This window comes from Melanostigma gelatinosum (genome assembly GCF_949748355.1).
Source record: "Melanostigma gelatinosum genome assembly, chromosome: 4".
In the NCBI taxonomy this organism is placed as follows: Eukaryota; Metazoa; Chordata; class Actinopteri; order Perciformes; family Zoarcidae; genus Melanostigma; species Melanostigma gelatinosum.
The window spans coordinates 4,239,372-4,265,482 of NC_136637.1; the positions used below are offsets into that span (position 1 = coordinate 4,239,372).

At 41.3% G+C, this 26,111-nt stretch overlaps 1 protein-coding gene across 3 annotated transcripts; it reads right to left on the bottom strand.

Annotated features, from left to right (window-relative positions):
* Positions 1–874: 874 nt before the first annotated feature.
* Positions 875–26,111, bottom strand: lrrc40 (leucine rich repeat containing 40). 3 transcript variants are annotated; one of them, XM_079266711.1, is made up of 15 exons: positions 25,841–26,111; positions 23,086–23,267; positions 20,989–21,062; positions 19,495–19,624; positions 19,261–19,384; positions 16,647–16,786; positions 16,382–16,554; positions 13,695–13,785; positions 9,534–9,579; positions 7,372–7,474; positions 5,950–6,057; positions 5,731–5,790; positions 5,325–5,402; positions 1,745–1,930; positions 875–1,426 (listed from the first exon to the last, which is right to left on the bottom strand). In XM_079266711.1, exons 1-15 carry the CDS (start codon positions 25,983–25,985, stop codon positions 1,303–1,305), a joined length of 1,764 nt encoding a protein of 587 aa, XP_079122837.1. In that variant the 5' UTR covers positions 25,986–26,111; the 3' UTR covers positions 875–1,302. The 3 variants fall into 3 exon arrangements, with proteins under 3 accessions (XP_079122837.1, XP_079122836.1, XP_079122838.1); XM_079266710.1 differs by having other exon boundaries at positions 5,731–5,841; XM_079266712.1 differs by lacking the exons at positions 875–1,426; positions 1,745–1,930 and adding an exon at positions 1,949–2,120 and having other exon boundaries at positions 5,731–5,841.

Sequence of the window (26,111 nt, forward strand, 5' to 3'; positions counted from 1 at the left end):
TTCTAGGGCTGCTGCGTCTTCTCCGTTGTCCAGTTGTTAAGAATCGAGCAGTGGGGAGAGGAAAACCTCCGTCTTTAAATCTTATTGTCCACGAACAGCGGTCTTCTTTCCGTGAACAGAGACGAAGTCCTCAATACATCAGTTGCAATCGTCCGTATCTCCTCATCGGCTCACTTGGACGGCGCCCGTGTCGAAATCCCAGTGTGTTGCCTGCAAACTCTCCTTTTATCCATCATTTGGGCTCTGTCGGCCCCCCCTTGTTCAATACATGCTCTCATCTCCCCACCCACAAGTCCAGGCTTCATCCTATATTATGCCTCTATGACTCATCTCTTGCGACAGTCTTTTCCTAACCCCACCCAATAACATCTGTTCCTACTTTTTGCCAACTCATCCTGACAAAACACTTTTATCGCAGCTCCGGTCACACAGAACATTTGTTAATCAGTTTTTACATTTGTTAAATCATTCTATGCATTAAACATTCGTTACATATTGTTTAAACATTGTTATATAATGATCATACACTTTATCTCTTGATTACACTTTATTCTGAGTATATACTTTGTGCTTTTATATCCTGACTCTCCCTTGAATGTGCAAGCATGTTACCGAGGCAGCTCTGTGGGCTCAACTCTTCTTGACATATATATACATATATATATATACATACATATATATATATGTATATATACATACATATATATATATACATATATACATACATACATATATACATACATATATATATACATATAATATAATATATATATATAATATATATATAATATAATATATATATATAATATATATAATATGATATATATATAATATGATATATAATATGATATATATAATATATATATATGCATGTTTTCACTTTGTATTGCAACTGCTTACAACTAATTCTCTCTGGATAAATAGTTTTGTCCCATCTTAAATTTTGGTGTTATAGCTTCTATTCTAATGAAGAACTGCTGCTACTACACTATTATACAACCACTCCATCTAATTGTTAACTTTATTAAGAGAAGTGTTTTTTTCAGGCAAACATGTAGGCATCAGTTTGAATCCGATTGTCCAGAAATATTCATGACATTCAACACATCCATCTAATACAAACCAGATCAACTTCAGAGGGAAACTTTGGCAACTGATTCGCTTCTCAAAGCTGACTGTGATGCTGTGGATTTTGAATTGCAAACTTGTGTAACATCAAGATAACGAACAATTATGCGGTTTGTTTTAATGCATTTAAATGTCAACATTGATGAAAACAGATCTGTGAGCATGGTGGTGGAGCTATTTGGGCTGAGGTTGGGCTGTAGGTATGCGGCTGCGGAGGTACTCCAACACTGCATCTGTTCCTTTGGCCACGATGGCTGCTCTGGGTGTGCGGAAAGGATTCCCGTCCAGACTGAGACACCTGAGAAAAAATACAGGTCTTACAATCCATTTTTCTCAACTCAAAGTAAACACAGATCATTTTGAAAACATAATTAGACCTCACCACAATGAAGTACGAAACATTAAGACACTGTGCTTTGGGTAGGGACTAAAACAGAGCTGAATATCTTCATTAAGAAGCAACCAAGAGGAAATGTGGATAAATGTCATGATCATAGTATGACTCAGACAGAGCATCAGGGAAAATACTGAGCACCAGAGGCAGAGGAGCTGACTGGTGGTGGTGTGCCCAACATGTTGGGACAATGGACAGCAGTATGTAGACTGTGCTCCATACCTGAGGCTGGCACACAGGCCCATTTCAGGGGGGATGTTCAGCAGGTCATTGTTTGACAAATCCAGTGTCGACAGATGAACCAACTTCATCAGACGATGAGGGTCCACCTCGTCCACTTGGTTGTTACCAAGCAACACCGTCTCCAAGGAAACTATCTGATAAAGGACTTCAGGGAAGGACTTGAACCTGTGATCAGTAAAAACAGAGTGGGAAAACTGTAGTAGACTCACTTTACTCCTAGCTAGTTAAGCGAATGCTGGTCCTCTCATCCTCGCTCCTCTGCTGCCTGACATGGAAACCCACTGAGGTCTGCCATCTCAGAGGAGACGAGGTGCAAGGAGGCCCCCTGAGGAGAGAGGAGGCTCCTGTAGGAGCTCTATTCATAAAGCACAAATCATACACCGTATTTCACAGGTGAGCAGGTCAAATATTCATCCAAAAATTCACTAAACAAGGAAGAGTGCTTTAGATGAGCCAAATACAATTATTTCAGTTTTGCAATAGTCTTGCACAACCAAATTGTAGCAGCCACTTTATCCAAAGTCCATTGGCAGTAAGAAACAGCAGATAAACAGATAAAAAAGCAGCTCCTGAACCCTGCTGCTCTCTGGTCTCTCTTAAATATGTGTCAATGAGAGCACATATGTATTCACTGAACATCTGTGGCAACTGTCCAATCAATCATGATAATACCTCTACTACAGTTCAACATGATTGTGCCTCTATATTCCTTCAGCGCTGCCAAAAGAAAAAGGAAAACAAAGACCAAGAGCAGAAGTTAGGATTCAAGTATGTGTCATGGAGATATTCTTGAGCAATTCACAGGTTAATAATAGCCAAATCTGTTCAGAAGCAATTTAGCTGCTGCTGGGAGATGGCAAACCTTAAGCTCACTTTGCAGCTATTAGCATGCATGAGGTCAGGGTAACATTAGCTAGCCTAATAAGTCTTTGGCATGTGTTTACCAGCTAGATATGCCTATTCCAATCCCCATACGATCCCCTTAAACAAAAAGGGGAAAAGTGAATTCAGTTGTGTGTGCGTGATGAGGACAAGCTAAAGGTTAAGAAGCCTAAAACTCATAGCAATCAGTCAATGAATTATAATGGCTTGATTTGTCCATTTATTTTGAATAAGTTATGTAAAGGGGAATATTTCGTCAGATAAAAACATGTGAATTTTGGAAACGATTAAATAAGGAACAAGAGAGCAATGGTGGGTTAGCAGACCCAGACCCTGACCCGAAGCGTCGAGTGATGCTGTTGGATTCTTTGGGCATCGATAAAAAATGTTTAACTTCTTTTAAGCAGCCACTCAAAGATGGGCAATTCTCAAGAGCCATTTCAAACTCACTGTTAAATCATGGAGTGACAAAAGGTGGGAGGGCAGGCTACAGACAGTGCATGCAGTCTGACACCACGAAGCGTAAATCAGCTTTTGCCACGGCTCGACAGATCCTGACATCCTGACCATTGTCAACAAAGTCAATAAACTTCTTCAGTCTGGACAAAGTAACACTCACATATTACAGGGTCTCGGGTTTTGCTGCATCACAAACAACTGCACAAGATCTATGTCATGATCTGAACGCACAAAAGACGCAGTTCTCCTATGTGGCTACAGATGAGCATTCATTGACACGCTGCCAAACCTGGAGGTCACATTTCTAATGTGGTTGTGGATGTAGCTCTACACTCTCTGAAGGAGAGCTTTGAAAAAGTGCAAAATGTCAAGAACATATTTGGTTTTCTTCTGAAATGAAATGGCATGAAAGGAATGTCAACTCACACTGAGAAGACACTGTGCAGAGATTCAGAAGAGGCTGAGGAGGAACAGAGGGTCTGACATCTGTGGACTTTAAAAGATAGAGGAGATCCTGAACCTGCCATCTAAGATGACACTGATGGCATGACTGAACAGATTCTCTCTGATCAACACAGACCTTTCCTATGAGGTCATCATTGACGACTTGACTTCAAATAATGCTGGGGGGTGAATGTGCAGCAACATAGCAGGTAAGGGAGGTAAATGTTTTTTTGATTGATGATCAAATCTAAAACACTGGTTTAAATTTAATTTTATTCACACATCGACATGGGCATTTGGCAGATTATAATTCTGCTACTTGCTTCTCTTGATTGTGTTCTTATAATTTCTTTATGTTTGTTATGTTAGTATGATGCCATACTGCATTTTGATAATGGCACCTTTGCTGTTATTAATAGGAAGAAATGACAAGTGCTCCTGCAACCATGAGATGGGCTATGAGCAAAACCATTGAAGACTTGACCAATACACTGCTATTGAAGAGAGAAAGAAAGAAAGCAATGGAGCCACACAACTACCAGACCGGTGAAACAAGACCCTTTAAGAAACTCTTTCATAGACACTGTCTACCAGACTCGAGAACAATGTCAATACAAGTTTTAAAATCATCCTTTAACTTTTTGGATTCGTGAGAGTTTACTATAATTTGATCCAACATGCGTGACCACTGAAGACGCAGAGGGATTATCCCGCAGCAGTTTGTGGAGGACTGAGTTCATGTGGACCTGAGCCCCAGGATAGCAAAAGGTTTCCGTTGGGACAGTTAACGTGCCGGACCATTGATCAGCCTACAATGAGACAGGAGGGAGACAGAGACATGTCAAGGGCTTCTCCGTCTCGATGTACTATTAGCGCCAAGGGAACCACAGTCCTGAGATGCACCTCAATACTACGCCTGATTTGCCCCAGTGGATGAACCCTGGAGGGCAGGGAGAGGCTGGCTGTAACTAGGTGGACTTAGTTGGGACAAGCTAGCAGCAATAGGCCGCGAGGGTAAAGTGCAGATGTTAGATCACCCGGAGAACGTTTCGGTCCAACTGGTCTGGAAGCTTGGAGTCGAGCAAGAGGATGTTACGCACAAGGTACCGGTATCCCACAGGATAGTGTTGGAAACAGCCAAGCTCATCACCTCTAGCTTGCACAGTGGCAGTGTCAAACTGTTTTAGGTGATCTCATAGTCTACGGAAGACTTCTTTGAGGTGAGTGATACTCCTGTTTGATTTCTGTAGTAGGCAGCAGTCAATACACAGCATGGTTGGGAATGTCCACTATTAAAATAGACTACGAGTATACGGCTCAAATTTCAGCAGAGCAGTTGTATATTTCCTTACAGTCAGAAAGTGAGGAGCATCTGATGAAAATAAAACATGTTTTCAAATTCATTGTTACAACTTTAATGGTATTATTAAGTACTGATATATGTAGAAAAGAAAGTGGTATCAGTGCATCTCTAGTCTATCTGTATGGTAACAATCATGGTGACAATTGTACCAATTGGTACAATTGTCAGCACAGAGAAGTACACAGAGCTGTAATAAACATTATTTATCCTTGTTGTATACACACACACACACACACAACAGACCCACACAACAGACACACTTATTGATTATGCTGAGGGGCACCTAAGACAGCCCATTGATGCTCCTGTGAACAGAGATAAATGAAACAGCAGATAAATGAAACAGCAGATAAATGAAACAGCAGCAGCCAACGGGTGTGGAGTCGGACTGGTCCTGAATCAATAAGTTACCTGTTGTAATTGAGGATAATGGAGCATAGTTTAGTTAAGTTCTTCATTTCAGATGGTAAATCCCTCAGCTGGTTATTCCTGAAATAAGAAGAGGCAAGACATATATTAACCCAGGCACTAATGGTTCTATATCAAAATCCTGTTTAAAGCTCTCCAACACTGAATAAAGATCTCTAACACTGTTAAAGTGTTGGCTTTTTAATTGAATTATCCTATATGTAAATGTTTGGTCAGGACAGAACCACTACAGATAGGACAGTATTAGCAGCTTCATATACTTAATATCCTTGGGTTGCGGACAGTTGGAAAAACAAGACATTTTGTGTCACCTTGGACAATAATTATCCATGTAAATACAGTGGATGCAGAGCTTTTATATTATGCCAACAAGCATTCTAGACTGTACCTGAGGTCGATGTGCATCAGCTGCAGGAACTTGGAGATGTCAGGGGAACAACAGGTCAGTCTGTTGAAACCCAGATTGATATCTGACAGTGAGGGTAAGAGATCCACCAGTCTGCACACACAGCACACACATCAGGTCAGTCATCTCTGTGCAGTATAATCTTTGAGGTCCGTGACACACAGTGTCGATGTCAGCACCACCTGCATTGTGTGTGTGTACCTGGGAGGTATGGAGGTCAGCTGATTCTTGCTGAAGTTAACAGTGGTAATACTTTGATCTGCTGCAGCATCAAACAGCTCATCTGGAATATCAGCTGCCTGCTTCTCACTAAACACAAACACACACAAAGTGACTCTGAAATAGAGTAGCATTCAGTATCATTGCTTATATATCCATTATTTTCATCATTCATGACAACACTGTCGTCACAACAACACACAACACTGTCAGACAGGTTTGAAACTAACTAACATGCAGATGATCTAAACCTAATGTTTTCTTCCCACCTGAAATGTTGCTAGTAATTTGTCACTGCACAGGAAAAGTGTCGACACAACTACAGAACAAAGAGTAGGTCAGAGTTGAAGCAGGAAAGCCTTCTGAACACTGAAGTCTGACATGATATTAGAACACCACTGGCGTTTCCATAAACGCATAAGCAAGATAAAACTTTATTGAAAATTAAATAAATAAATAACTAGTGCTGGGCAACAATTACAATTGTTAATTGCGATTAACTGCATTATGTTTCTGCAATTAATCACATTGTCATACTGAAAATTCAATAATGAATTAAAAAGTAGTGTATTGAGCACTTTTATTTTAAAAGTACTAAAAAGTACAAAAGTACAATAACATTTGGTTTGCAAACACTTTAAAGGCTGCAGAAGGAAGTGACGCAACACAAACACAGCTGTTCACTGCTCGCTGCCCGGTTCTTGTGTTAAAAATGTCCGCTTAATAATAAAAAAAACTGCGTTAACGCACGATAAAGTAATTGTCGGCGTTAATTAATTAATGCGTTAACGTGATAACGCGTTAACTTGCCCAACACTATAAATAACATAAAAGAAAGTGGACAAACTCTGTAACGGAGACACTGTTTCTAAATGACCTCAAACATATTATATGTCAAGAATGAATATGTAAGAAGAAATGTCATATGATAGGCTAACATATATGTCAGCCTATCCATAACATTGTCAGCCTACCCTAACATTGTTAGCATCTATGTCACATATATGTGGATACCAATAGATGTGCGACAAGCTAATATCAGCTGTTCATATCGGCCATATTGGGATTTATTTACATCATAACTTTATCATTCACCTTCGTTCTCTCTGCTTCATATAAGTTTGTGCAACCTGGCCGTTGCCCCCAACCTGACTGATCTGATTAGAACTGAAAACCCTCTCAGCACACCGCGTGGAAGGATGTATGTAGCAGTAAACAAGGTGCACACAGAAACCTGGAACAACCAGCTGCTCCAAAACTGTATGTGAACCAAGTGTTAACATAGCAGTGACACAACAAGCACAGATACCACTATCATATTAAACAAAGTACATAACTAACAAGTGTTAGTTGTTAGTCGCCAAGCTCTGATGAAAAAGGTTAACACATGAGTGGATCACTAACCTGTACACCAATGACTTGAGAGTGTTAATGTTGTATACATTGACCCTGGCCTGGCTGGGTAAGGTCATAGCTGTCTGTCCTTCATCTGCTCTCTCAGGATCCTCTGCAACACACACACAACTCTGTTTTACTGAACTATCTTTTGTATTCATAACCCCAATAATTAATCTGCAATATTTGATGAATGAAATCAAATTTGTGGTCAGGTGGATTTGGTGGCAGCCAGCATGGAGCACGTCACACACTGAATGTGGAGGATCAGGTGAGCCGAGGCGACAACAAAGATGTGAACAGCACTCACTAATTGTGTCAGTGGTTGAATTCACACGTCACACAGTATCATCAGTTCCACTTACGAGCTTTTTCTGAACTTTTAATTACATCTCAGTTTCAGTGTAGAACTTGAGTCACATGGAGGAGATGGTATCTGTATCTGTTCAGCGATGGTCTCTGCTGTCAAGACTCCTGGTCCGTGACCTTTGACCTTTTCACAGTGGATGAGCATTTTTGTTCTTGAGTTCACAGACAACTGGTGTTGCGCTCAGTCCAGGGTAGGAAATTCACATATTTTTTTGGGGGCAATTTTTGCCCCCACTGACTGAAATCCAGGGGCATTTTCAAAAAATTGGGGCATTTTTTTGAAACTTGTGAAATAACATTTAACCTTTGTTCAAAATAATACATATACTTATTTAGGCTTACAATATATGAGCAATTGTCATCAGATGGCAATAATAAGACAGATTCAAAGTGTTTTCTTAGATTTTTTTAACAAAAAACAAACACATCAGACAATCACATTCAATTTTATTCTTATTTCTTTGTGGTTATTTACTGTTATAAAATGTTTTAAACAACTATTAACTGTTAAGTCAACGATGCCTTGATTACATATATATCAGTCATTGTGTGGAATTATTGAGAAAAAATATTTTTGTAGCACCTCAAATATTGTCATATTACCCATTTTTGTCCTGAACTTATATTAGTCATTGTGTGGAATTGTTGAGAAAAACATTTTTATAGCACCTTCAATTTTTTTTAAAATGTGCCATTTGAAGGTACAAATTCAGTTCTCAGTTTTTACTTAGTAAAATATCTTAATTGACTGTCAGTCAGGTATTATTCATTTCCAGCAACCCTCCAATCAAAGAATAAAGACACTTTACCCACAATTTAGGTGTATTTTCCCTTTAACTGACGAGATGCAGGTAGCATGTTTTATACTTAATGTGAATATAATTCATTTAATCTAATTTCCATCATGCAATATGTATACTTTGTTGGCATCTTATTCTGAAAATCGGATGTTCGTCTTAAGAAACCGGATGTTGTCTCACGTTAATCTTTCCGTTAACGTTCAACGTCCTTCGCTCGCTCCTGATCTGCGCCGTTTAAATGAGTTTACCGTGAATTTCAGGATATAGTAAGTGTCTGCTGAGTTGACCGCAGTCTCGCAGTCACAGGTCTGATTGAGAAGCGCTCCATTTTTTGCCCCTCTCCTAGTGATATCAGGGGCAAAATTATATTTCTTAGGGGCAGATTTGCCCTCGTGTATTTCCGACGCTGGCTCAGTCTCTTGTCCCTATTCTAAGATGGCATCCTGTTCCAGTGAAAGCTGCTAACTAAGTGCACACAGCCAACAGGCTTTCTCAGGCTTCTGCCTTGTTGTAATATAACATATTCATTGCTTTACAGCTGTTTCTTTCGTAATTACTGTGTATGTCATTCTGACTGAAGCCATGACAGCCCTGTACCCGATGGTCCCCCTACAGCTGTCGTCTGTGGTGTCCAGTCTTCCTCTCAGGGAGGTGTTGAGTGGTTTGTAGTACCGACCCACAAGGACAAACAGTCTTTGTCCTGGTCAGAAGTCTGGGTGGTAGCTCTCTCCACTCCCCGTACCTGTCAGCCCTGAGAGCCAACAGCCTCCTTCCACAGAGCAACCTTGAAATGCGGTTAAAAGCTCAGAAAAATCTAGCTAGTACCTTAAGCATGATGACAACCCGCTGATCCGGTAATTCTCTGTGAGAGAGCTAAACACTGATGGGTTTGTTACTTTTGGTGAAACAAAGTAGAATTAGGAAAACTTTGTGTCTGTCATGTCTCATGAACACATACAGTGGTGAAAACTGTTTCAGGTCAGCACAAAAAGTCAACTGTACCTTTAATTCTTCCTCGTAAATATTTCAGAAGCTCATTGGTCCCTTTCTGTGAGGAGGACAACAGAAGAATATTAATATTCGTATGAATGTTTGTTCTTGTAAACATGTTCTTGTTACCATCAAATAAATACACACAGAACATCTGTTACGCATCACCTGCAAAAGCTCTAGTGCTATTATCTCAAGATGTGTGCAGGGAACAATGTGTGACTACATTGATGTGTATTTTAAAGCTGTCAGATGGAAACTTTTCTTATAATTGAGCACCTTTCCAGTGACACAGGCGCGGTCTGGTTTATAGACACTGCTACTTTCTTAGCTTTGGAACAAGCCGATTTCCCCTGCTATTTGAGTCCTGCAACAATCTATTGTGCTTTATAGTTGTACTCGATTTAGATCAATTTGTCAAGACTTGTTTTTATTCAATTTAACAATAATATCTTGATATGATTTAGTGTAAATTACTACAAGTGTCTAAATCATTTAGACATTTGTAGTAAAGTACAGGGATGTAAACATGCATGGTGAAAAAGAGTAGTCAGAAAAAACAATTATAGAACACTGTGATGCAGGCCTGTAGTACATGCCATTTAAGCCCGAGCGAGAACCATTTGGGGTTCGAGCGAGACCGTTTAGCGAAGAGCGTGTCGTAGAATGCACTTTTCAGAAACAAATATCATGAATGCTACACACATTATATACCGACTTAACAAAGAAAATTCTGGGCAAAAACATCATGTAAGCCATTGCAAACACAATTATACACAAACTAATATAATATCTAGAAGACTTACATCAATATCACGTATAGGGCTGGGCGGTATACCGGTTCAACCAAGTTTCAATTTCCCTTATGATATGAATTTTTCATATACAGTCATACCGGTCGGCACAGCCGAAACAACTTCTGTCGCTCTTTAACAGGCAGCAAAACATATTGTTCGCCACTGAGAGCGCTACTTCTTCTTCTTCTAGTTTTACGGCGGTTGGCATCAATCTTATTGGTGCATTACCGCCACCTTCTGCTCCGGAGTGTGGATCAGACAACAGACTGACAGCGCTACGGTCGGAGCTAGTTGTCTTAAGTGTATTGAGAGGGAACCCTAGTCATGGTTATAACTTTATAACAACAATTAACAACCCCACAACAACACGGGGCGGCCGTGGCTCACTGGGTTAAGAGGGTCGTCTGGGAACCGGAAGGTCAACGGTTCGATCCCCGACTGGGACGTGTCACGTGTCGAAGTGTACCTGAGCAATACACTGAACCCCCGGCTCCCCGGGCGCTGATCACTGGCAGCCCACTGCTCCCTATATACAGGGATGGGTCAAATGCAGAGATACATTTCGTGTATGTGTAAAAATATATATGACAATAAAAATGGTTTCTTCTTAACTAATGCTCTTTAACAGGGCAAAACACCATGACACAACAGTTTGTGACACAAACAATTTGTAACCGCTAACAGGAACAACAGATAGCAAAAAACACGAGCAATCGACACAGAATCCAGAGATATCTTCAGAATTTCTCTCCGTGAAACCATTACAAATATATAGTCAACAAGCACCATAACACCAAGCCTCTCCACCGCAGAAGAAACTACAACTGATCGTTACTTTGAGATGATTCCTGAAGAAAAATTATTAATATTCCGTTTTGCCGGCTAAAAACATGGTTGCTACGTATTTCCTGTGTTATTTCAACTGTTTCCTGGTGAAAGGGGGGTCAGACAAGCTTGGGAGGGAAGGGAATTCACTTTCGGCGAATCAGTTTTTACGCAGGGCGATGCACGGCGCGTTTCTGTTTTTTTCCGGCTAACGATTCTGTCAATCAAGCCCGTGTTACCACCCCTGCATTCCTGAGACTCTGACGCGTCGAACAAGGTGTCATAGTCTCGAATTCACCAATTCTGTTATAGCCAATTCTGTTATAGCCTCCACATACACACAGGCAGACGAGAATGGATGCATGGTTCACAGACACAAAATTATTAAAATAGACCTTGTAGTTACAGATTTAGTCTTTTTAGTATGGGTATGCAATTTGAGCCTAAAAATAGGGATAGGGTTTATTTAAACAAATAGGAAGTAGCCAGCGAGTGAGAAAAAATAGCCAGCTTTGTAAGTTCACAATGTGACGTTAGCTAGCTTGCATGTTTTAATTTGTAGTCAATTATGCTCACCTTTTTCCATTTATGTTGCCAGAAGCTACACTGTAACAGAATATCAATGGCAAGTGACAGCAGCTTAGGGAAAATGAGAATAGTAGCTGCTGATAGGAGATAATATTGGCGTCATTCATAAACAGTGCATCCGCACAAATCTATGCTTAAACTAAGCGTACGTACGTTTAACGCAAAAATCAGGGATTCACCTGAAATTTAGAACGGCCTCGGCCCATGATTAAACATAAATGATGAACGCCCGGCCGGCTCTCTTAATGTAAACACACGTCTTTTAAATGAATGCATGTCATCTTAAAACCGCATTCATTAAAAAGGCTTTAACAGACAACTATATTTAAAACTGTTAGTTTACAAATTAAAATTGACGCTTTTCATCCTCATGAATTCTATTAAGGTTTTTGAATAAAGCTTTCAATGTCTGTCATCATATATTTTGACACTATTATCACTTAGTAAATGAGAAAGATCTCAGACCCCCAAAGCAAACTGCTAACAATATTAGTGTAACCTGACCTTTATCTCAACTATGCAGTAGTACTGAACAACAGACATGCAAAAAATAATCTGCGCAGCATTCAAATTTTGAATTCAAATATCAAGGTTATGAATGAAGCTTCTCGCTATTCGGTATACCCCTAATACAATTACGATTTTTGGTCCATTCTTTTTTTGCACAAACTTTAATATCAAACCGTTTTTTTTTTTTTGTCCTGAACCACAGTCCGTATCTCAGTGTTCGGGTTAACCCTCATTTATAACAACTTACATTACATTACAGTCATTTAGCAGACGCTTTTATCCAAAGCAACTTACAATTCAGATTCTATCACACCGTAGGCACAGCTACGGGAACGATTGTTGGGGTTAAGTGTCTTGCTCAAGGACATGTGACTAGTGGGGCCGGAGTCGAATCATGAATCATTGGTACTCATCACCACATTTTGGGAAGTCTGGGTCACCTTTGCATTGCGCAATGAAGTCTGCATAGCGGCCCGTCATGGCAGGAGCCCCGTCTGTCACAGCTTTTCTCACGTGGTCCCTGCGGGCGACCAGGTGACCGCGGGCACTGTGTTGGCTACCTCTCATCTACACCAACCATTGCTCTAGAAGCACCACAGTAGAAAAACTAGAGGCTGGCCGAGATGCATAGATATGGTGTCAGTGACGGGATATTAATGTGAATCGTCCCTTCAATCCTACCGGTACCCAAACTACAACGAGAGCAGATGCTGCACAATTATTGGTGATGTCCAGATTAATGTTATTAACCACCCCAATCTTTAAGCATGCTTTGTGTCTGTGTGTTGCTTGGCAACCGTTCTGTTTTGTCTTCGCATTAAAATGATTATCTGTGTGTTAATATTAGGGGTGTAACGGTTCACAAAACTCACGGTTCGGTTCGATTCGATACAGTGGAGCCACGGTTCGGTACGTTTCGGTACAGTAGAAAACTATAAATGCCAGAGAAATGTACTTGATTTTAAAATATATTTATTCATTACAACTAACATCATAAAGTTATTCTTTGACTTTGAACAATGATGGAACTATACCTGAGTGACCCATCTTCTGGGGTGTCTTCTTAGCAACACATAAGCATAAAAAACAAAAACTGCTCCTTAATGTTATGTAGTATTGTTACTTACATCTTGCAAAAGAGATTTTTAATCTCAATGGGACTACCTGGTTAAATAAAGGGTTTAAAAAAAACTAAAAACATATTTTTATTCAAACGTACCGAACCCTGAGCCTCGTACCAAACCGTGAGCCTCGTACCGAACGGTTCAATATGAATACGCGTACCGTTACACCCCTAGTTAATATGTAGTAAACATTTTATAAAAGCGGTTTACAGTGATTTTACATCTAAGGGCTGTTGTTATGCATGTTGCATAATTCTAGTTCACCAATACTAGGATTCAGAACTAGCTCTGCATTATCTTCTCTGTGTCTGTCTCGGTGTGTTACTTACAGTGAGCAGGTCTCTCCTGATTCCTCTCAGAGGGTTTCCCTCCAACAGTAACACCTTCAGATTGGGCAGCAGGCTGAGAGATGCTGGAAGACTGACAGAGAGAGATGCTTTTCACATGAAATACCTGAAACCCAGGTGATGATAGGGTAATGACAGTGTCTACTGCAGGGGTGTCAAACATCCGGCCCGCGGGCCGGCCGCATCCAGCCCGCAGCGTCATTTTATGTGGCCCGCGAATCCGCCAGCAAAAAAAAATAATTAAAAGTTAGATGTGAAAATAAAAATATCACAATGGTCGAAATTATGAGATAGAAAGTCGAAGTGATGAGATAGCATGTTGTCTGTGTGCCGACATTAAAACTATCACAACAGGTGGACAGGAGATGCAACAACCCATAAAGAGGATTTCCAACAAGTGATCGTGTCTTTCTCAACATGCGTACTTCTCTGTACTTGTGAACTCGTGGACTTGTGAAACGTCATCAGTCTCAGCCCAAGTACTGTTCCAATTCAAAGTTTACATCGAGCCAAGCAAGGTCCTAATGCCCGGATGTGGCTCCACCCATTCTACCGGGGATGCATCGGAGGTGACTTGTCTGTACTTGGGACAGCCAAATATCCCAGAATGCATTTTGCACCAGCAACAGGAAACAATCACACAACTGGAAGTTGAAACAAACTTTCGAAATACTACTGTTAAGTCACAGAAAGTAATTTTAGGATGTTTTGAGGCGAGAAGTTAGTTGTTTAAGCACCAAATCTGTGGTCGGTTTGTCAAGATTCAGCCGATTTAAAAATCTGCTCTGACGATTTTGGAGATGTGAGGTGTTATATATATATATATATATATATATATATATATATATATATATAATACATATAAATAATGTAAATAATAAATCATTTTTGATTTTAAATGAAAACGAAAACGGAAGGGTTGTCATATTTAGTTTGATTGTAAAAATACTTTACAGAAAAAAACTGATTAAACTCATGAGACCAGCTGAGGCGGTGATGTCGTCAAGTAAGCTGCTGTTCCAATTGTCTGTAGGGCTGCAACAACGATTATTAAAAGAGTTTGCAACGAATTTCATTATCGATTCGTTGTGTCTGGCGATTATTACGCCACTCAATAAGTCGCGGAGATGTTTGAGCATAAAAAATAAAAGTTGAGTTGAGCCAGTCGCGCCGCCGGTCTCGCCGGGGGCTATTTGTGTTCATTTGCACTGGACGCGCCAGAGAGGGGGCGTGGTTTATCGCCCTGAAAGCCATTCAACTGTCCGCCATTAACCATGGAAAAAATAACCTCTATTTCTGCTTAGTACGTGTTGTGGAAGTTATATTTACACCGGCTTACATTTACAACCGGCCCTTTGAGGGCAACCGTGATGCTGATGTGGCCCCAGAGTGAAAATGAGTTTGACACCCCTGGTCTACTGCTAAATATAGAAGGCTAGGCTGCTAACCTTTGATCTAGAATCTAGATCACTCCACAGTAGTGGTGTAACGGATCACCGCTCACGGTTCGGATCACTCGTGAACCGCGGATCAATTGAGTATTTTTTTTCTTTTTTTTTTAAAACAGTTTAATTATCATAGTATGTAATGAAGTTGTACTGCTGCTGTTCCTTTTCAAGTAACAAGTCCCCGAATATCAATGCAGTGTCAGTGAACAGATATAAAGCAGTAGTGTGTTCACGTGAACGGAGCAGGTTAGAAGCATTTAACGGTGAAAGCCACGGAGCGGAGGAACTTGAGAAGCCCCCGGCATCATTTAAATCTCAAGTTAAAACCATTACGGTATGGAGGCATTATTTAAAGAGAAAGACACACGGCTAAAAATAACGGCAAAACATCGGGCATGTCCACACATATGAAGAGCCACCATCCCGTCTGTCAGCGACGGGGGACACTCCGTTGTGGAAAACAAAGGATTTCAACATCTGGTTAAAGCGCTTGAGCCACGCTACGAAATCCACTCACGCACCCACTTCAGTATGAAGCGGTTCCAGGCCTCTATGAAAAGGAAAAGACTGACCGCTCACTTCATCACAGGAGATTCATAGTCCGGCTAACTGAAGGTAGCTGGATAAACTGCCACTCCCCCGGAAAAAATGGCAGCTAATGTCATATACGGTAGTCTAATGCGCTTGCGCATATACTGGGGGTTATACGGGAGTTCCGGAAATGCATGTAAAGTGAGACACACGGTGATCCATTAAAACCAGCTGAGCAAACTAAGAAGCCTCTATTGCATTAATGTACAGCTCCTTTCCTCAGAGATCCCATTGATGAAGGAGCGATATTAGTTAGATTAGCATTTTATAGGGAGAGAGTTCTGCCACATCGCCAAGATCGCTATCGCTAAGAGCGCTATCGATTCTGCCAACAAGGAATCATTTATTTACAAGACCTTCTCGAGCCATACATTGCAAACACCACACGCCGCAGCCGAGCATTGACTGTCTCACAGACTGTATGCAGACAGTGTTGGCTTACACCATCACATGTAAATTAGTTGGGATTATATCCCATAACAATTGAAATAGTGTCAGAGTAAGTGTAAACAATAATGTGTTTCAATGGCAGAGCTAGTAGTCACATTTGGTACTGACTAAATATTTCAAACATGTCAGTTTGGCTCATGGACACAAACAGTAACCGTTGTCATGATGCCAGTGACCTACGTGGTGATGTCATTGTTGGTGAGGTCGAGGCGTGTGAGTGTGCTCAGTGAGGTGATCTGTTCAGGGAGGATTTTGATCTTGTTGTCTCGGAGTTCTAGAAGAGAGATGGCTGTCAGGGAGGCCAGCTGCTCCGTCTCCAACTGCTCAATGTGGTTGTTCCCCACATACAACTCCTACACCCCCACACACACACACACACACACACACTTGCTGTTATACCACAAATGAGCTTTACACCTGGGGAAACTCATGTTGCTATGGTTACCTTGAGTGCTGGTGCAAGCACCTTTGGGAGGAGGCAGAGCTTGTTGTGTCTGAGGTAGAACTGCTCCAGAGCAAGCATATCTGATAGGTTGGCAGGAATGTCAGTCAGCTGGTTATTGCTGCAGTCCAACAGCTTAACATCTGTGAGATCAAGTCAGAACTCAAATGTTAAATGTGTGTATGTAAATGTGTGTATATACATACACACATTTAATAGCACTAATTTCACTCCTTTTCCTTTTTGCAATTGCTGTTTACCGTAACTACCGTCAATGAAACTCACATTTTGCAGTGCCCGTTCAAAACTGTTTAGAACCTAAGGATTTCAGCATGTGAAATTTTGATATTAGGTTTATTGTCAGAGGAAATATCACGGTTTCACGATCATTAATCAGAATATTTCTAATTTAGATAAGGAACTACAGCATTTATTATCATCATCAACCATTTCCAGTTGGTGTTTATAGTTTGGATATTTAAAAATCATTTATAATGGGAATAGGTTTTACAGCCCGTAGGCTACACAGGGATGGACAGCCCCCCCCCCCCCCCCCCAAGATTCCCAAAGTATCAGTAACACATTGTGAACTACGTGACGCTTAGTTAATCAGCTCCTCCTGTTTTTTTTTAATCTTGACTTAGACAGGTGACAACTCAAAGATGGGGGAACATATCCAAGCCGCTAATCAGTTTTTGACTGCACAATTTACAAATTGATAAACATCTTGTACAACTCTCTGATCATTTGCTAAATCAGACATTATGTAAATTGAAGTACATTTTGTACTGATAATACCTCTCTGTCACATTTGACAGCAGAACTTTTACTGTGTGGTATTAATAATTTCACTACTAATAGTAAATATTTTCCATGTAGCGTTGGCAGGCTCTATCAAGAATCAATGTAGTGTTAGCAGGCTTCATCCAGAATCAATGTAGTGTTAGCAGGCTTCATCCAGAATCAACGTAGCGTTAACAGGCTCTATCCAGAATCAATGTAGCATTAGCAGGCTCTATTCAGAATCAATGTAGTGTTAGCAGGCTCTAACCAGCATCCACATAGCGTTAGCAGGCTCTATCCAGCATCCACATAGTGTTAGCAGGCTCTATCCAGCATCCACATAGTGTTAGCAGGCTCTATCCAGCATCCACATAGTGTTAGCAGGCTCTATCCAGCATCCACATAGTGTTAGCAGGCTCTATCCAGCATCCACATAGCGTTAGCAGGCTCTATCCAGCATCCACATAGTGTTAGCAGGCTCTATCCAGCATCCACATAGTGTTAGCAGGCTCTATCCAGCATCCACATAGCGTTAGCAGGCTCTATCCAGCATCCACATAGCGTTAGCAGGCTCTATCCAGCATCCACATAGTGTTAGCAGGCTCTATCCAGCATCCACATGGCATTAGCAGGCTCTATCCAGCATCCACATAGTGTTAGCAGGCTCTATCCAGCATCCACATAGCGTTAGCAGGCTCTATCCAGCATCCACATAGCGTTAGCAGGCTCTATCCAGCATCCACATAGCGTTAGCAGGCTCTATCCAGCATCCACATAGCGTTAGCAGGCTCTATCCAGCATCCACATAGCGTTAGCAGGCTCTATCCAGCATCCACATAGCGTTAGCAGGCTCTATCCAGCATCCACATAGTGTTAGCAGGCTCTATCCAGCATCCACATAGCATTAGCAGGCTCTATCCAGCATCCACATAGTGTTAGCAGGCTCTATCCAGCATCCACATGGCATTAGCAGGCTCTATCCAGCATCCACATAGTGTTAGCAGGCTCTATCCAGCATCCACATAGCGTTAGCAGGCTCTATCCAGCATCCACATAGCGTTAGCAGGCTCTATCCAGCATCCACATAGCGTTAGCAGGCTCTATCCAGCATCCACATAGCGTTAGCAGGCTCTATCCAGCATCCACATAGTGTTAGCAGGCTCTATCCAGCATCCACATGGCATTAGCAGGCTCTATCCAGCATCCACATAGTGTTAGCAGGCTCTATCCAGCATCCACATAGCGTTAGCAGGCTCTATCCAGCATCCACATAGCGTTAGCAGGCTCTATCCAGCATCCACATAGCGTTAGCAGGCTCTATCCAGCATCCACATAGCGTTAGCAGGCTCTATCCAGCATCCACATAGTGTTAGCAGGCTCTATCCAGCATCCACATAGTGTTAGCAGGCTCTATCCAGCATCCACATAGCGTTAGCAGGCTCTATCCAGCATCCACATAGTGTTAGCAGGCTCTATCCAGCATCCACATGGCATTAGCAGGCTCTATCCAGCATCCAAAGTGAACTGCAGTCCACCCACTGCAGACCACATACTGGACTTCAGAGCCATGAAGCTCCGCCCCCACTGCTACAGAGAGGCTGTGAATTTATTTACATAAGGTTTACTTTTATTAATTGTCTAAATTGCACCACATTTTTTTTAAATCCCTTAATAGAGTTCCCAGCAATACAACCACCAAGTGTGAAATAGATAACATGAACGGTTCTCGAGATATGTGAAGAACATTTATATTTAGACAGACAGACACCTTACATTATAGTTCTATCCGGGCTTGAACGGCAGCCATGTAAAGAAGCAGACGAGCTGGTCTTACTTGTGAGCTGAGCCAGGGTGGCAGGCAGAGAGCTGAGGTTGTTGTGACACAGGTTCAGTTTCTGCAGCTGGATGAGACAGCCCAGGCTGGAGGGCAGGCCCTTCAGATGGTTGTGAGACAGGTCCTTCAACCAAACATAACACCTCCGTCAGCCAATCACTCAACCCAGCAGAAACAGTCCGGTGGGAGTGTAATACACTACCTACCTAAATACATACATAATGTGGTAATTACCAGCTGTGTCAGGCTCTCCAGGTGTCCCAGTTCGTCTGGCAGGCTCTCCAGCTGGTTCTGCTGGAGGGTGATGCTACAGAGGTTCTTCAGCATACACAGTTCAACTGGCAGTGAAGTCAGCTGGTTATGACTGGCCACACAGGAGAACAAACACACATTCGATTTCAGTTTATTTTGTGGTTAGTCCCACCACAGGCCAGACATTTAATTGAATTGGTTGTGTGCATTTGAGATAGTTACAACTGATACAGCAGCAAACAGTTTGGTACGGTGGTCCATGATGGTTCAGAGGGAGCCCCTGATCATACTGTTAGACAGATCCAACATTAAATGTCTTTGTTAGATAAAGTATGTGAATCTCTAGGATCATGAGGTAATTTAAAGGGGGGTGCTGGTGAAAAATAATTACATTTTGTTTTTGACATTACTACTTTTTAAGATTGTGTGATTTGGGTGCAGTTTCAAAATGTTCTTCCTGATCGTATTGCGACATACATCATCAAATTTAAAAAATCAGTACTTCTGCTAATGATTCCGTCAGCTGATGAGTATGTGTTGCTCCATAAGATCAGTTTCAGAGAGTGCTCTGTGGCTCTCAATGTTTTTTATGGGCTGGGAAGTGGTTCTGATGCCGTTTCGTGTGAAAGGCTTTCAAAGAAAGTGGGAATTTTCAATCTGACTTTACACAGGTGTGAACTTAGACAATAGTAATATCTGTAACAAGGAAGGACATTGGAATCAGATTGTCCTGTGCTAAGGGCTCAAATATAGGGTGTGAGAAATAATGTTAGGCCTGCTGCATTTGCTGCTCCTGTTAAAGACTGCTGTGTTGCTTATATCTCATTCTTGTGAACTGGATGTTTTGGCAGCCTATGCTTCTTTCATTCGAGGTGGGTTTGTGTGACTTGTGGGAAGTTAGGTAAAAGTCCTGATAAAAATCTTGAGGGATACAGGTGCCTATGATACCTACATTGTTGACTGTGTTTGGCCTTTGTCTGAGGAGACTGACACTGGTGATGGGATTGAGATTATCCTTGTTTCCTTGCACAAGATGGATCTTAACTGTGAGCTGGTTAAGGGTGAAGTAGCCCATTGAAGGTGTACATTTTATTTTGGGCAACGGCTTGGCTGGTAGCCGAGTTTGAACTGACACTCCTCCAACACCTGTGGTCAATTGATTGAATGACCTTCAATAAACCTTTAATTTACCATCATCCATTGTGTCCATTTCCGTATTTGTCATGGCCTAGGAGCCAGGTTATGACAGCAGAAATACAGAAAATTCTAAAAAGGTTTAGAAACTTTCCAGCAGCATCATTTGTCATTCTCCAGTTTTTATAAATATTTATCATCTCTGTGATGCAACATTTACATGCAGATACCAAGTGTTCATTTCAGTGTTTTTCGATTGTTAAGTTTTTACAATAAAAACCTTCCCATCACATCATGCCGTAATATTCAATTCAATAGCTTTGTCGGGTCTGCACTGTGTACCTGAGTCGCAGTTGCTGAAGCTCCTGCAGTTCTCCCAAAGCACTGGGTAAACTGCTCAGCTGGTTGTCATGGAGCTACCAGAGCAAAATTAACATTACAGTTTAACAGCTAGAATAAGAATAAATCATAAATGTGACAGATGTCTCAGTTAAAAATTATTTCATCAGTACCTACAAATAATAAAGTAGATGCTTTGTATTGCGTTAGTGTCTCAGTACATAGTACCGTACTTTCCGGACTATAGAGTGCACCGGTACATAGGCCGCACCAGCTGATTTTTAACAGAATAAAGAATGTGTACATAGATAAGCCGCACTGGTCTATAAGCCGCAGGTGTCCCTGTTGAACAGCAAGATGCTTTTAACAGTACCGTACTAAAGTTGTCTTCTTCTATGAACATCATAACATGTTGCTAGCTTCTAAGCTAGTTTTAACATTACGGCCAAAGGGGAAATGCTAACCGCGATTAGCATTAGCGAATATATAATATATCTTTGTACATCTTTTCATGCAGACATACTTACATTACAGACTAAGGTCTCTCACGGCTACCAAACGAAAAGCAATGAGGCAATACCGGTAACTGTTGTTGCTCATAGCTCTGAATAGCTGTTGTTGCCAAGCCAGTTAGCCGTAAATGCTATTCAGAGCTATGAGCAACGTCGACACGCTGCATGAGAAGATCAGCTTTTTCTCAAGTCTGCCAGTGGATCCTAACAGCGCGGAACAGTGTGACAGAATCCACCATCACCAACGGGTTCTGAAAGTCTGGGATAGTACTAGATTAAGGGGACAGCGTGTGTTTTTGTGTGCGTGTTTTTGAGGTTTGCAATATAACTCTGCTGTCCGGAGTCTGCATTTGGGTCCTTCGCTTCGAATGTGCAGAAGCTCTATTTCCTTCTTCGACCGCCAGGCGGATCGCTTTTAACTTAAAAGCAGCATCATACGCATTTCTTCGTGTACCGGTTTTCTCCATGGCGAGCGAGGCGAGATGCGTGGAATGAATGAAACTCACAGTGGCTGGACACGCTTTTATCTGTCCGGGGTCAAATCACGAGCATGCATTCATCCGCCGTGTGCGATCGGCTCCGCCCAGTGCGAATACAGGTGTGTTATGTATTCATCCCCCATATGCTCCGTGGTGAGACGGCACCATACAGCGATCATAGTTCGTCGATTGTTGGCCACAATTGTGGCAAATCTTCTAGATATGATCACTGGAAATAGTCCAGACATATTAAAATAAAAGTCAGAAAAAAAAGTCCGCGCAACATCATCATACCAGCCATTGTAAACACAATTATACATGAACTAAGATCATACAAAACATTTATTTCTCTCACTCAAAAACACGCACACAAAAAAACTCTTGAACAAGTTTTGTAGAACTGGAAAAAAGAACTGGAAAAAAAATAAAAACTGGAAAAAACGAGTCTGCATTTGGGTCCTTGAACACACCACATCATGAAATCCGCCCCTGAGCTTGCGTTGTCGTCCTCATTACGCTGTCCCCTTAATCTCGTAGTATCCCAGACTTTCAGAACCCGTTGGTGAAGGTGGATTCTGTCACACTGTTCCGAGCTGTTAGGATCCACTGGCAGACTTGAGAAAAAGCTGATCTTCTCTGCTCATAGCTCTGAATAGCATTTACGGCTAACTGGCTTGCTGCTGTTAGACCAGAACCGGAAGTTGCGGTTGTTGTTGTGGCGGAGAAAAGCGACGGAAAAATCTGTATATAAAGCACACCGGACTATAAGCAGACGCCTCAAAGCGTGGGGTAAAAAGTAGCGTCTTACAGTCCGAAAAGTACGGTAGATTAAATATTCAGAAAGTTAATGAGTTAGGCGCGGACCACATCACAGGAGCTCTGGGTCAATCGTTATTAGAATGGGGTTCATTTTTACACCGTTTCAGATTCGTTTTCCTATTCAGTTGAGTTCTCATTTACAGTAGTTAGAGAACTCTGGTCGAAAGAAGCTGCGGTAACTTGACAGAGACTTTTCCGCGTACGCAGAGGCAGGCATAACAAGAGGAAAACCGTGACAATGTGTATAACTTGGTGGAGTTACTGAGTCAGATTGAGGTGATGCTACTTACATCCAGAGTAGTGAGTGCTGGAAGTAGTCTGATGTCATCAGACAGTTGTGTGAGACGATTGGATGAGAGGAGTAGTTTGGTGAGGTCAGTCTGTTCCCACCAGCGATCTGACACTCCGAAGGAAACATTCTGGTGGGCCTCCTCTGGTGTGTCAATGTTCAGATGATACACATCCTGAGGGACTGAGGCATTCACTTTGTTGATATAACTCAAAACACACACACACACTCTTTTGGCTGGTTAAAGGGAAACAATCGACTCTTTGCTAAGTCCCGCCTATCGAATGCACACTGGCCAATCATAGCGTAGCATCAGCCAGATCTGACCAGGGTCTGGTAACTATCCAGCTCTGCTCCATAGACTCCCATCAGTGGTTTCAGATGTTCTTCATGTTCAGGCTCAGGTTCTGTGGAAGCTGCTCATGGTTATAGTGTGTAATAGTGGTACTTGTTACCCAGAGAGTTTGGATGGACACATACGTTTCTAAAAATGTTTGTGGAACATTAGCATATCATTAAGTAGCGTTAACAATTATATGCTATACTAGCTACTAAAGGTGTATTGTATCTACACATAATAATGGTTGTAACAGTGAATAAAGACCTACCCGGTTTTGCAGGGACTGTGTTGTTCCATAATTTCATTGTCTTGTGCCTGGATCGTCTGGTGATGTGGTGTTTTAGCTTCTATCTTTATCTTTTTAACCCGTTTTCATCCTGGATAGTGGATATATCCATCAAACACGTGTTGTTGACCCTTCTGTCTGCTTTTTGTTTTTCCAAAAATGAGATCATATTTCTTCAGTCAGTCCAATTAGTGACAGTGGTCTCCTGACAGCTTGAGGAGTAGTAACGGGGGCTGGGCTGCACAATAATGCAAGTAAAAGCAGAAGCCTCATATGATTCTATTCAGGGTGCCGATCAGGCAGATACAGATAAGGGATACACGTTTTCTGAATATGTGGTTGAGCGTGATGTCAATAGAAACACCAGTATTGATTTGTTTACCACAGTACAATTGTACCATTAAACGTATAGCTTAAACAAGTGTGCAGTTAGTCTGTAAGCATAGTTCTGCTAGATTTGAAAAAAATAACTTTTTAAAAGTTTGCTACCGTTTGACCTCTTCGTACTTTCGGGCCCAGTCCCAGTGTCCCCCCTAAAGCCTCAAACCCTGAACCCTCAGGGACTTACTGAGGTCACCTGGTGAATGGTGGAATGAGAGGGTTGAAAAGGTGTAAATACAAATAAGACAGCACTTGACTGCAAAATTTCATGTTACCATGACAATGTCAAAATATAAGATGTACAATTGTGGGTATTTATTTTATATTTTTTACTCCCTGATTTGAACGTCTTCCAGGCTCTTTCCTCACAAGATGAGGTCATTTGATATAATCTATTTACTCATTTTTGTCAAAACAGCTTCAATGAAATCAAATATTTGATGAATAAATAAATAGATTTTTTTTTGTTCCATCTTTAACCCTTAATGTTTCTGAGTAAATTGAATGAGACAGGTTGAACACACCTGTGCAGTCCTCTTTGTTTACCTTTTTTTTGCGTCTCCATGCGTCCACTGGTTACCCTGTGTTTAACGACTGCGGTCAAGTCAGCAGACACTCAGATCTCCGTGGTCAACTCAGCAGACACTTAAATTGTAGTGCACCTATAAGCTGAAACTTACGGTAAACGCATTCAAATCTCCTGAAATATCTGTACTTTAAAATATCTCTTAATTGATACAGTAAAAATGGCTAATTTTCAGTATGGGTGGAGTCAACGATGTCCTCAACACATACATATCAGTCATTGACTGAGCTTATTGAGAAAATACTTTTTATTACACTTCAAATATCCATTTATTAGATATTTTCTCGACTCAAATGTACGACATTTACTTTGAAATATCTCTTAATTAGGACAGTAAAAATGTCAAATTTTCAGTATGGGCGGAGTCAACGATGTCCTCAACACATACATATCAGTCATTGTCTGGGCTTATTGAGAAAATAGTTTTTATAGCACCTTCAATAGTTTTTATAGCACCTTCAATATTGTGATATTACCCATTTTTGTCCTGAACATATATGCATTAGTCATTGTGTGGAATTATTGAGAAAAACATTTTTATAGCACCTTAAACATTTGCCATTTGAAGACACAAATTCAGTTCAGAGTTTTTGCTTCGTAAAATATCTTAATTGACTGTCAGTCAGGTATTATTAACTTCCAGCAACCCTCAAATCAAAGAATAAAGACACTTTACGCACAATTTAGGTGTATTTTCCCTTTAACTCAGGAGATGCAGGTAGCATGTTTTATACTTAATGTGAATACAATTCATTTAATCTCATTATATACTTTGTATACTTTGTTGGTATCTTATTCTGAAAACCGGATGTTCTCTGTAGAAAACCGGAAGTTGTCTCACGTTAATCCTTCCGCTAACTTTGCAAAGTCCTTCGCTCGCTCCCGATCTGCGCCGTTTGAATGAGTTTACCGTAAGTTTCAGCGTATAGATGCACTACAATTGTAGTGTCTGCTGAGTTGACCAGTGTTTAACGTCACATTGCAAAGAGTTGTGGGTACTTTCCTTGGGCAAAGTCTGAATATAATGCCGACTTACGGTCAGCATTATGTCTCAAAGCTAAAAATGTCTGCCAGAGAGCCCTCAAACACTCGATGATTTGACAGTGGGACAGAACTAAACCCTCACGGATTTACAGTTAGCTAACAAGTCCCAGTGCGGTTACCTTCTGTTAGCCCTCGGCCGGACAGGTCGAGCTGGCCGCTCTTCCTGGCTGCCTTCAGCAGACCGGAAGGGATTGTAGGCTCCGTCTTCTCCGTCCTGAAGCCCGCCAGAGAATCCCCCTGACCGGCTCTTTTCAATCGAGACATTGTCCGTGTGTTCAGTGAAATGAGTATCAACGTGTTGTGAGTGTTTAACTCCCCCTGAAAGTGAACATTCTTCCACGCACCAGCAAAAATTATCTTCTGTATTTTTTCTTTTCTTTTTCATTTCCT

Bases quoted from the DNA above. Each gene is read 5' to 3' on its own strand.
- lrrc40 (XM_079266710.1), bottom strand. From the start codon at position 25,985: ATGTCTCGATTGAAAAGAGCCGGTCAGGGGGATTCTCTGGCGGGCTTC. The intron at 16,787-19,260 runs GTAAGACCAGCT...TTGATCTCACAG, and splicing joins CACCCTGGCTCAGCTCACAA to ATGTTAAGCTGTTGGACTGC. The intron at 9,580-13,694 runs GTAAGTAACACA...TCCTCCTCACAG, and splicing joins TCAGGAGAGACCTGCTCACT to AAAGGGACCAATGAGCTTCT.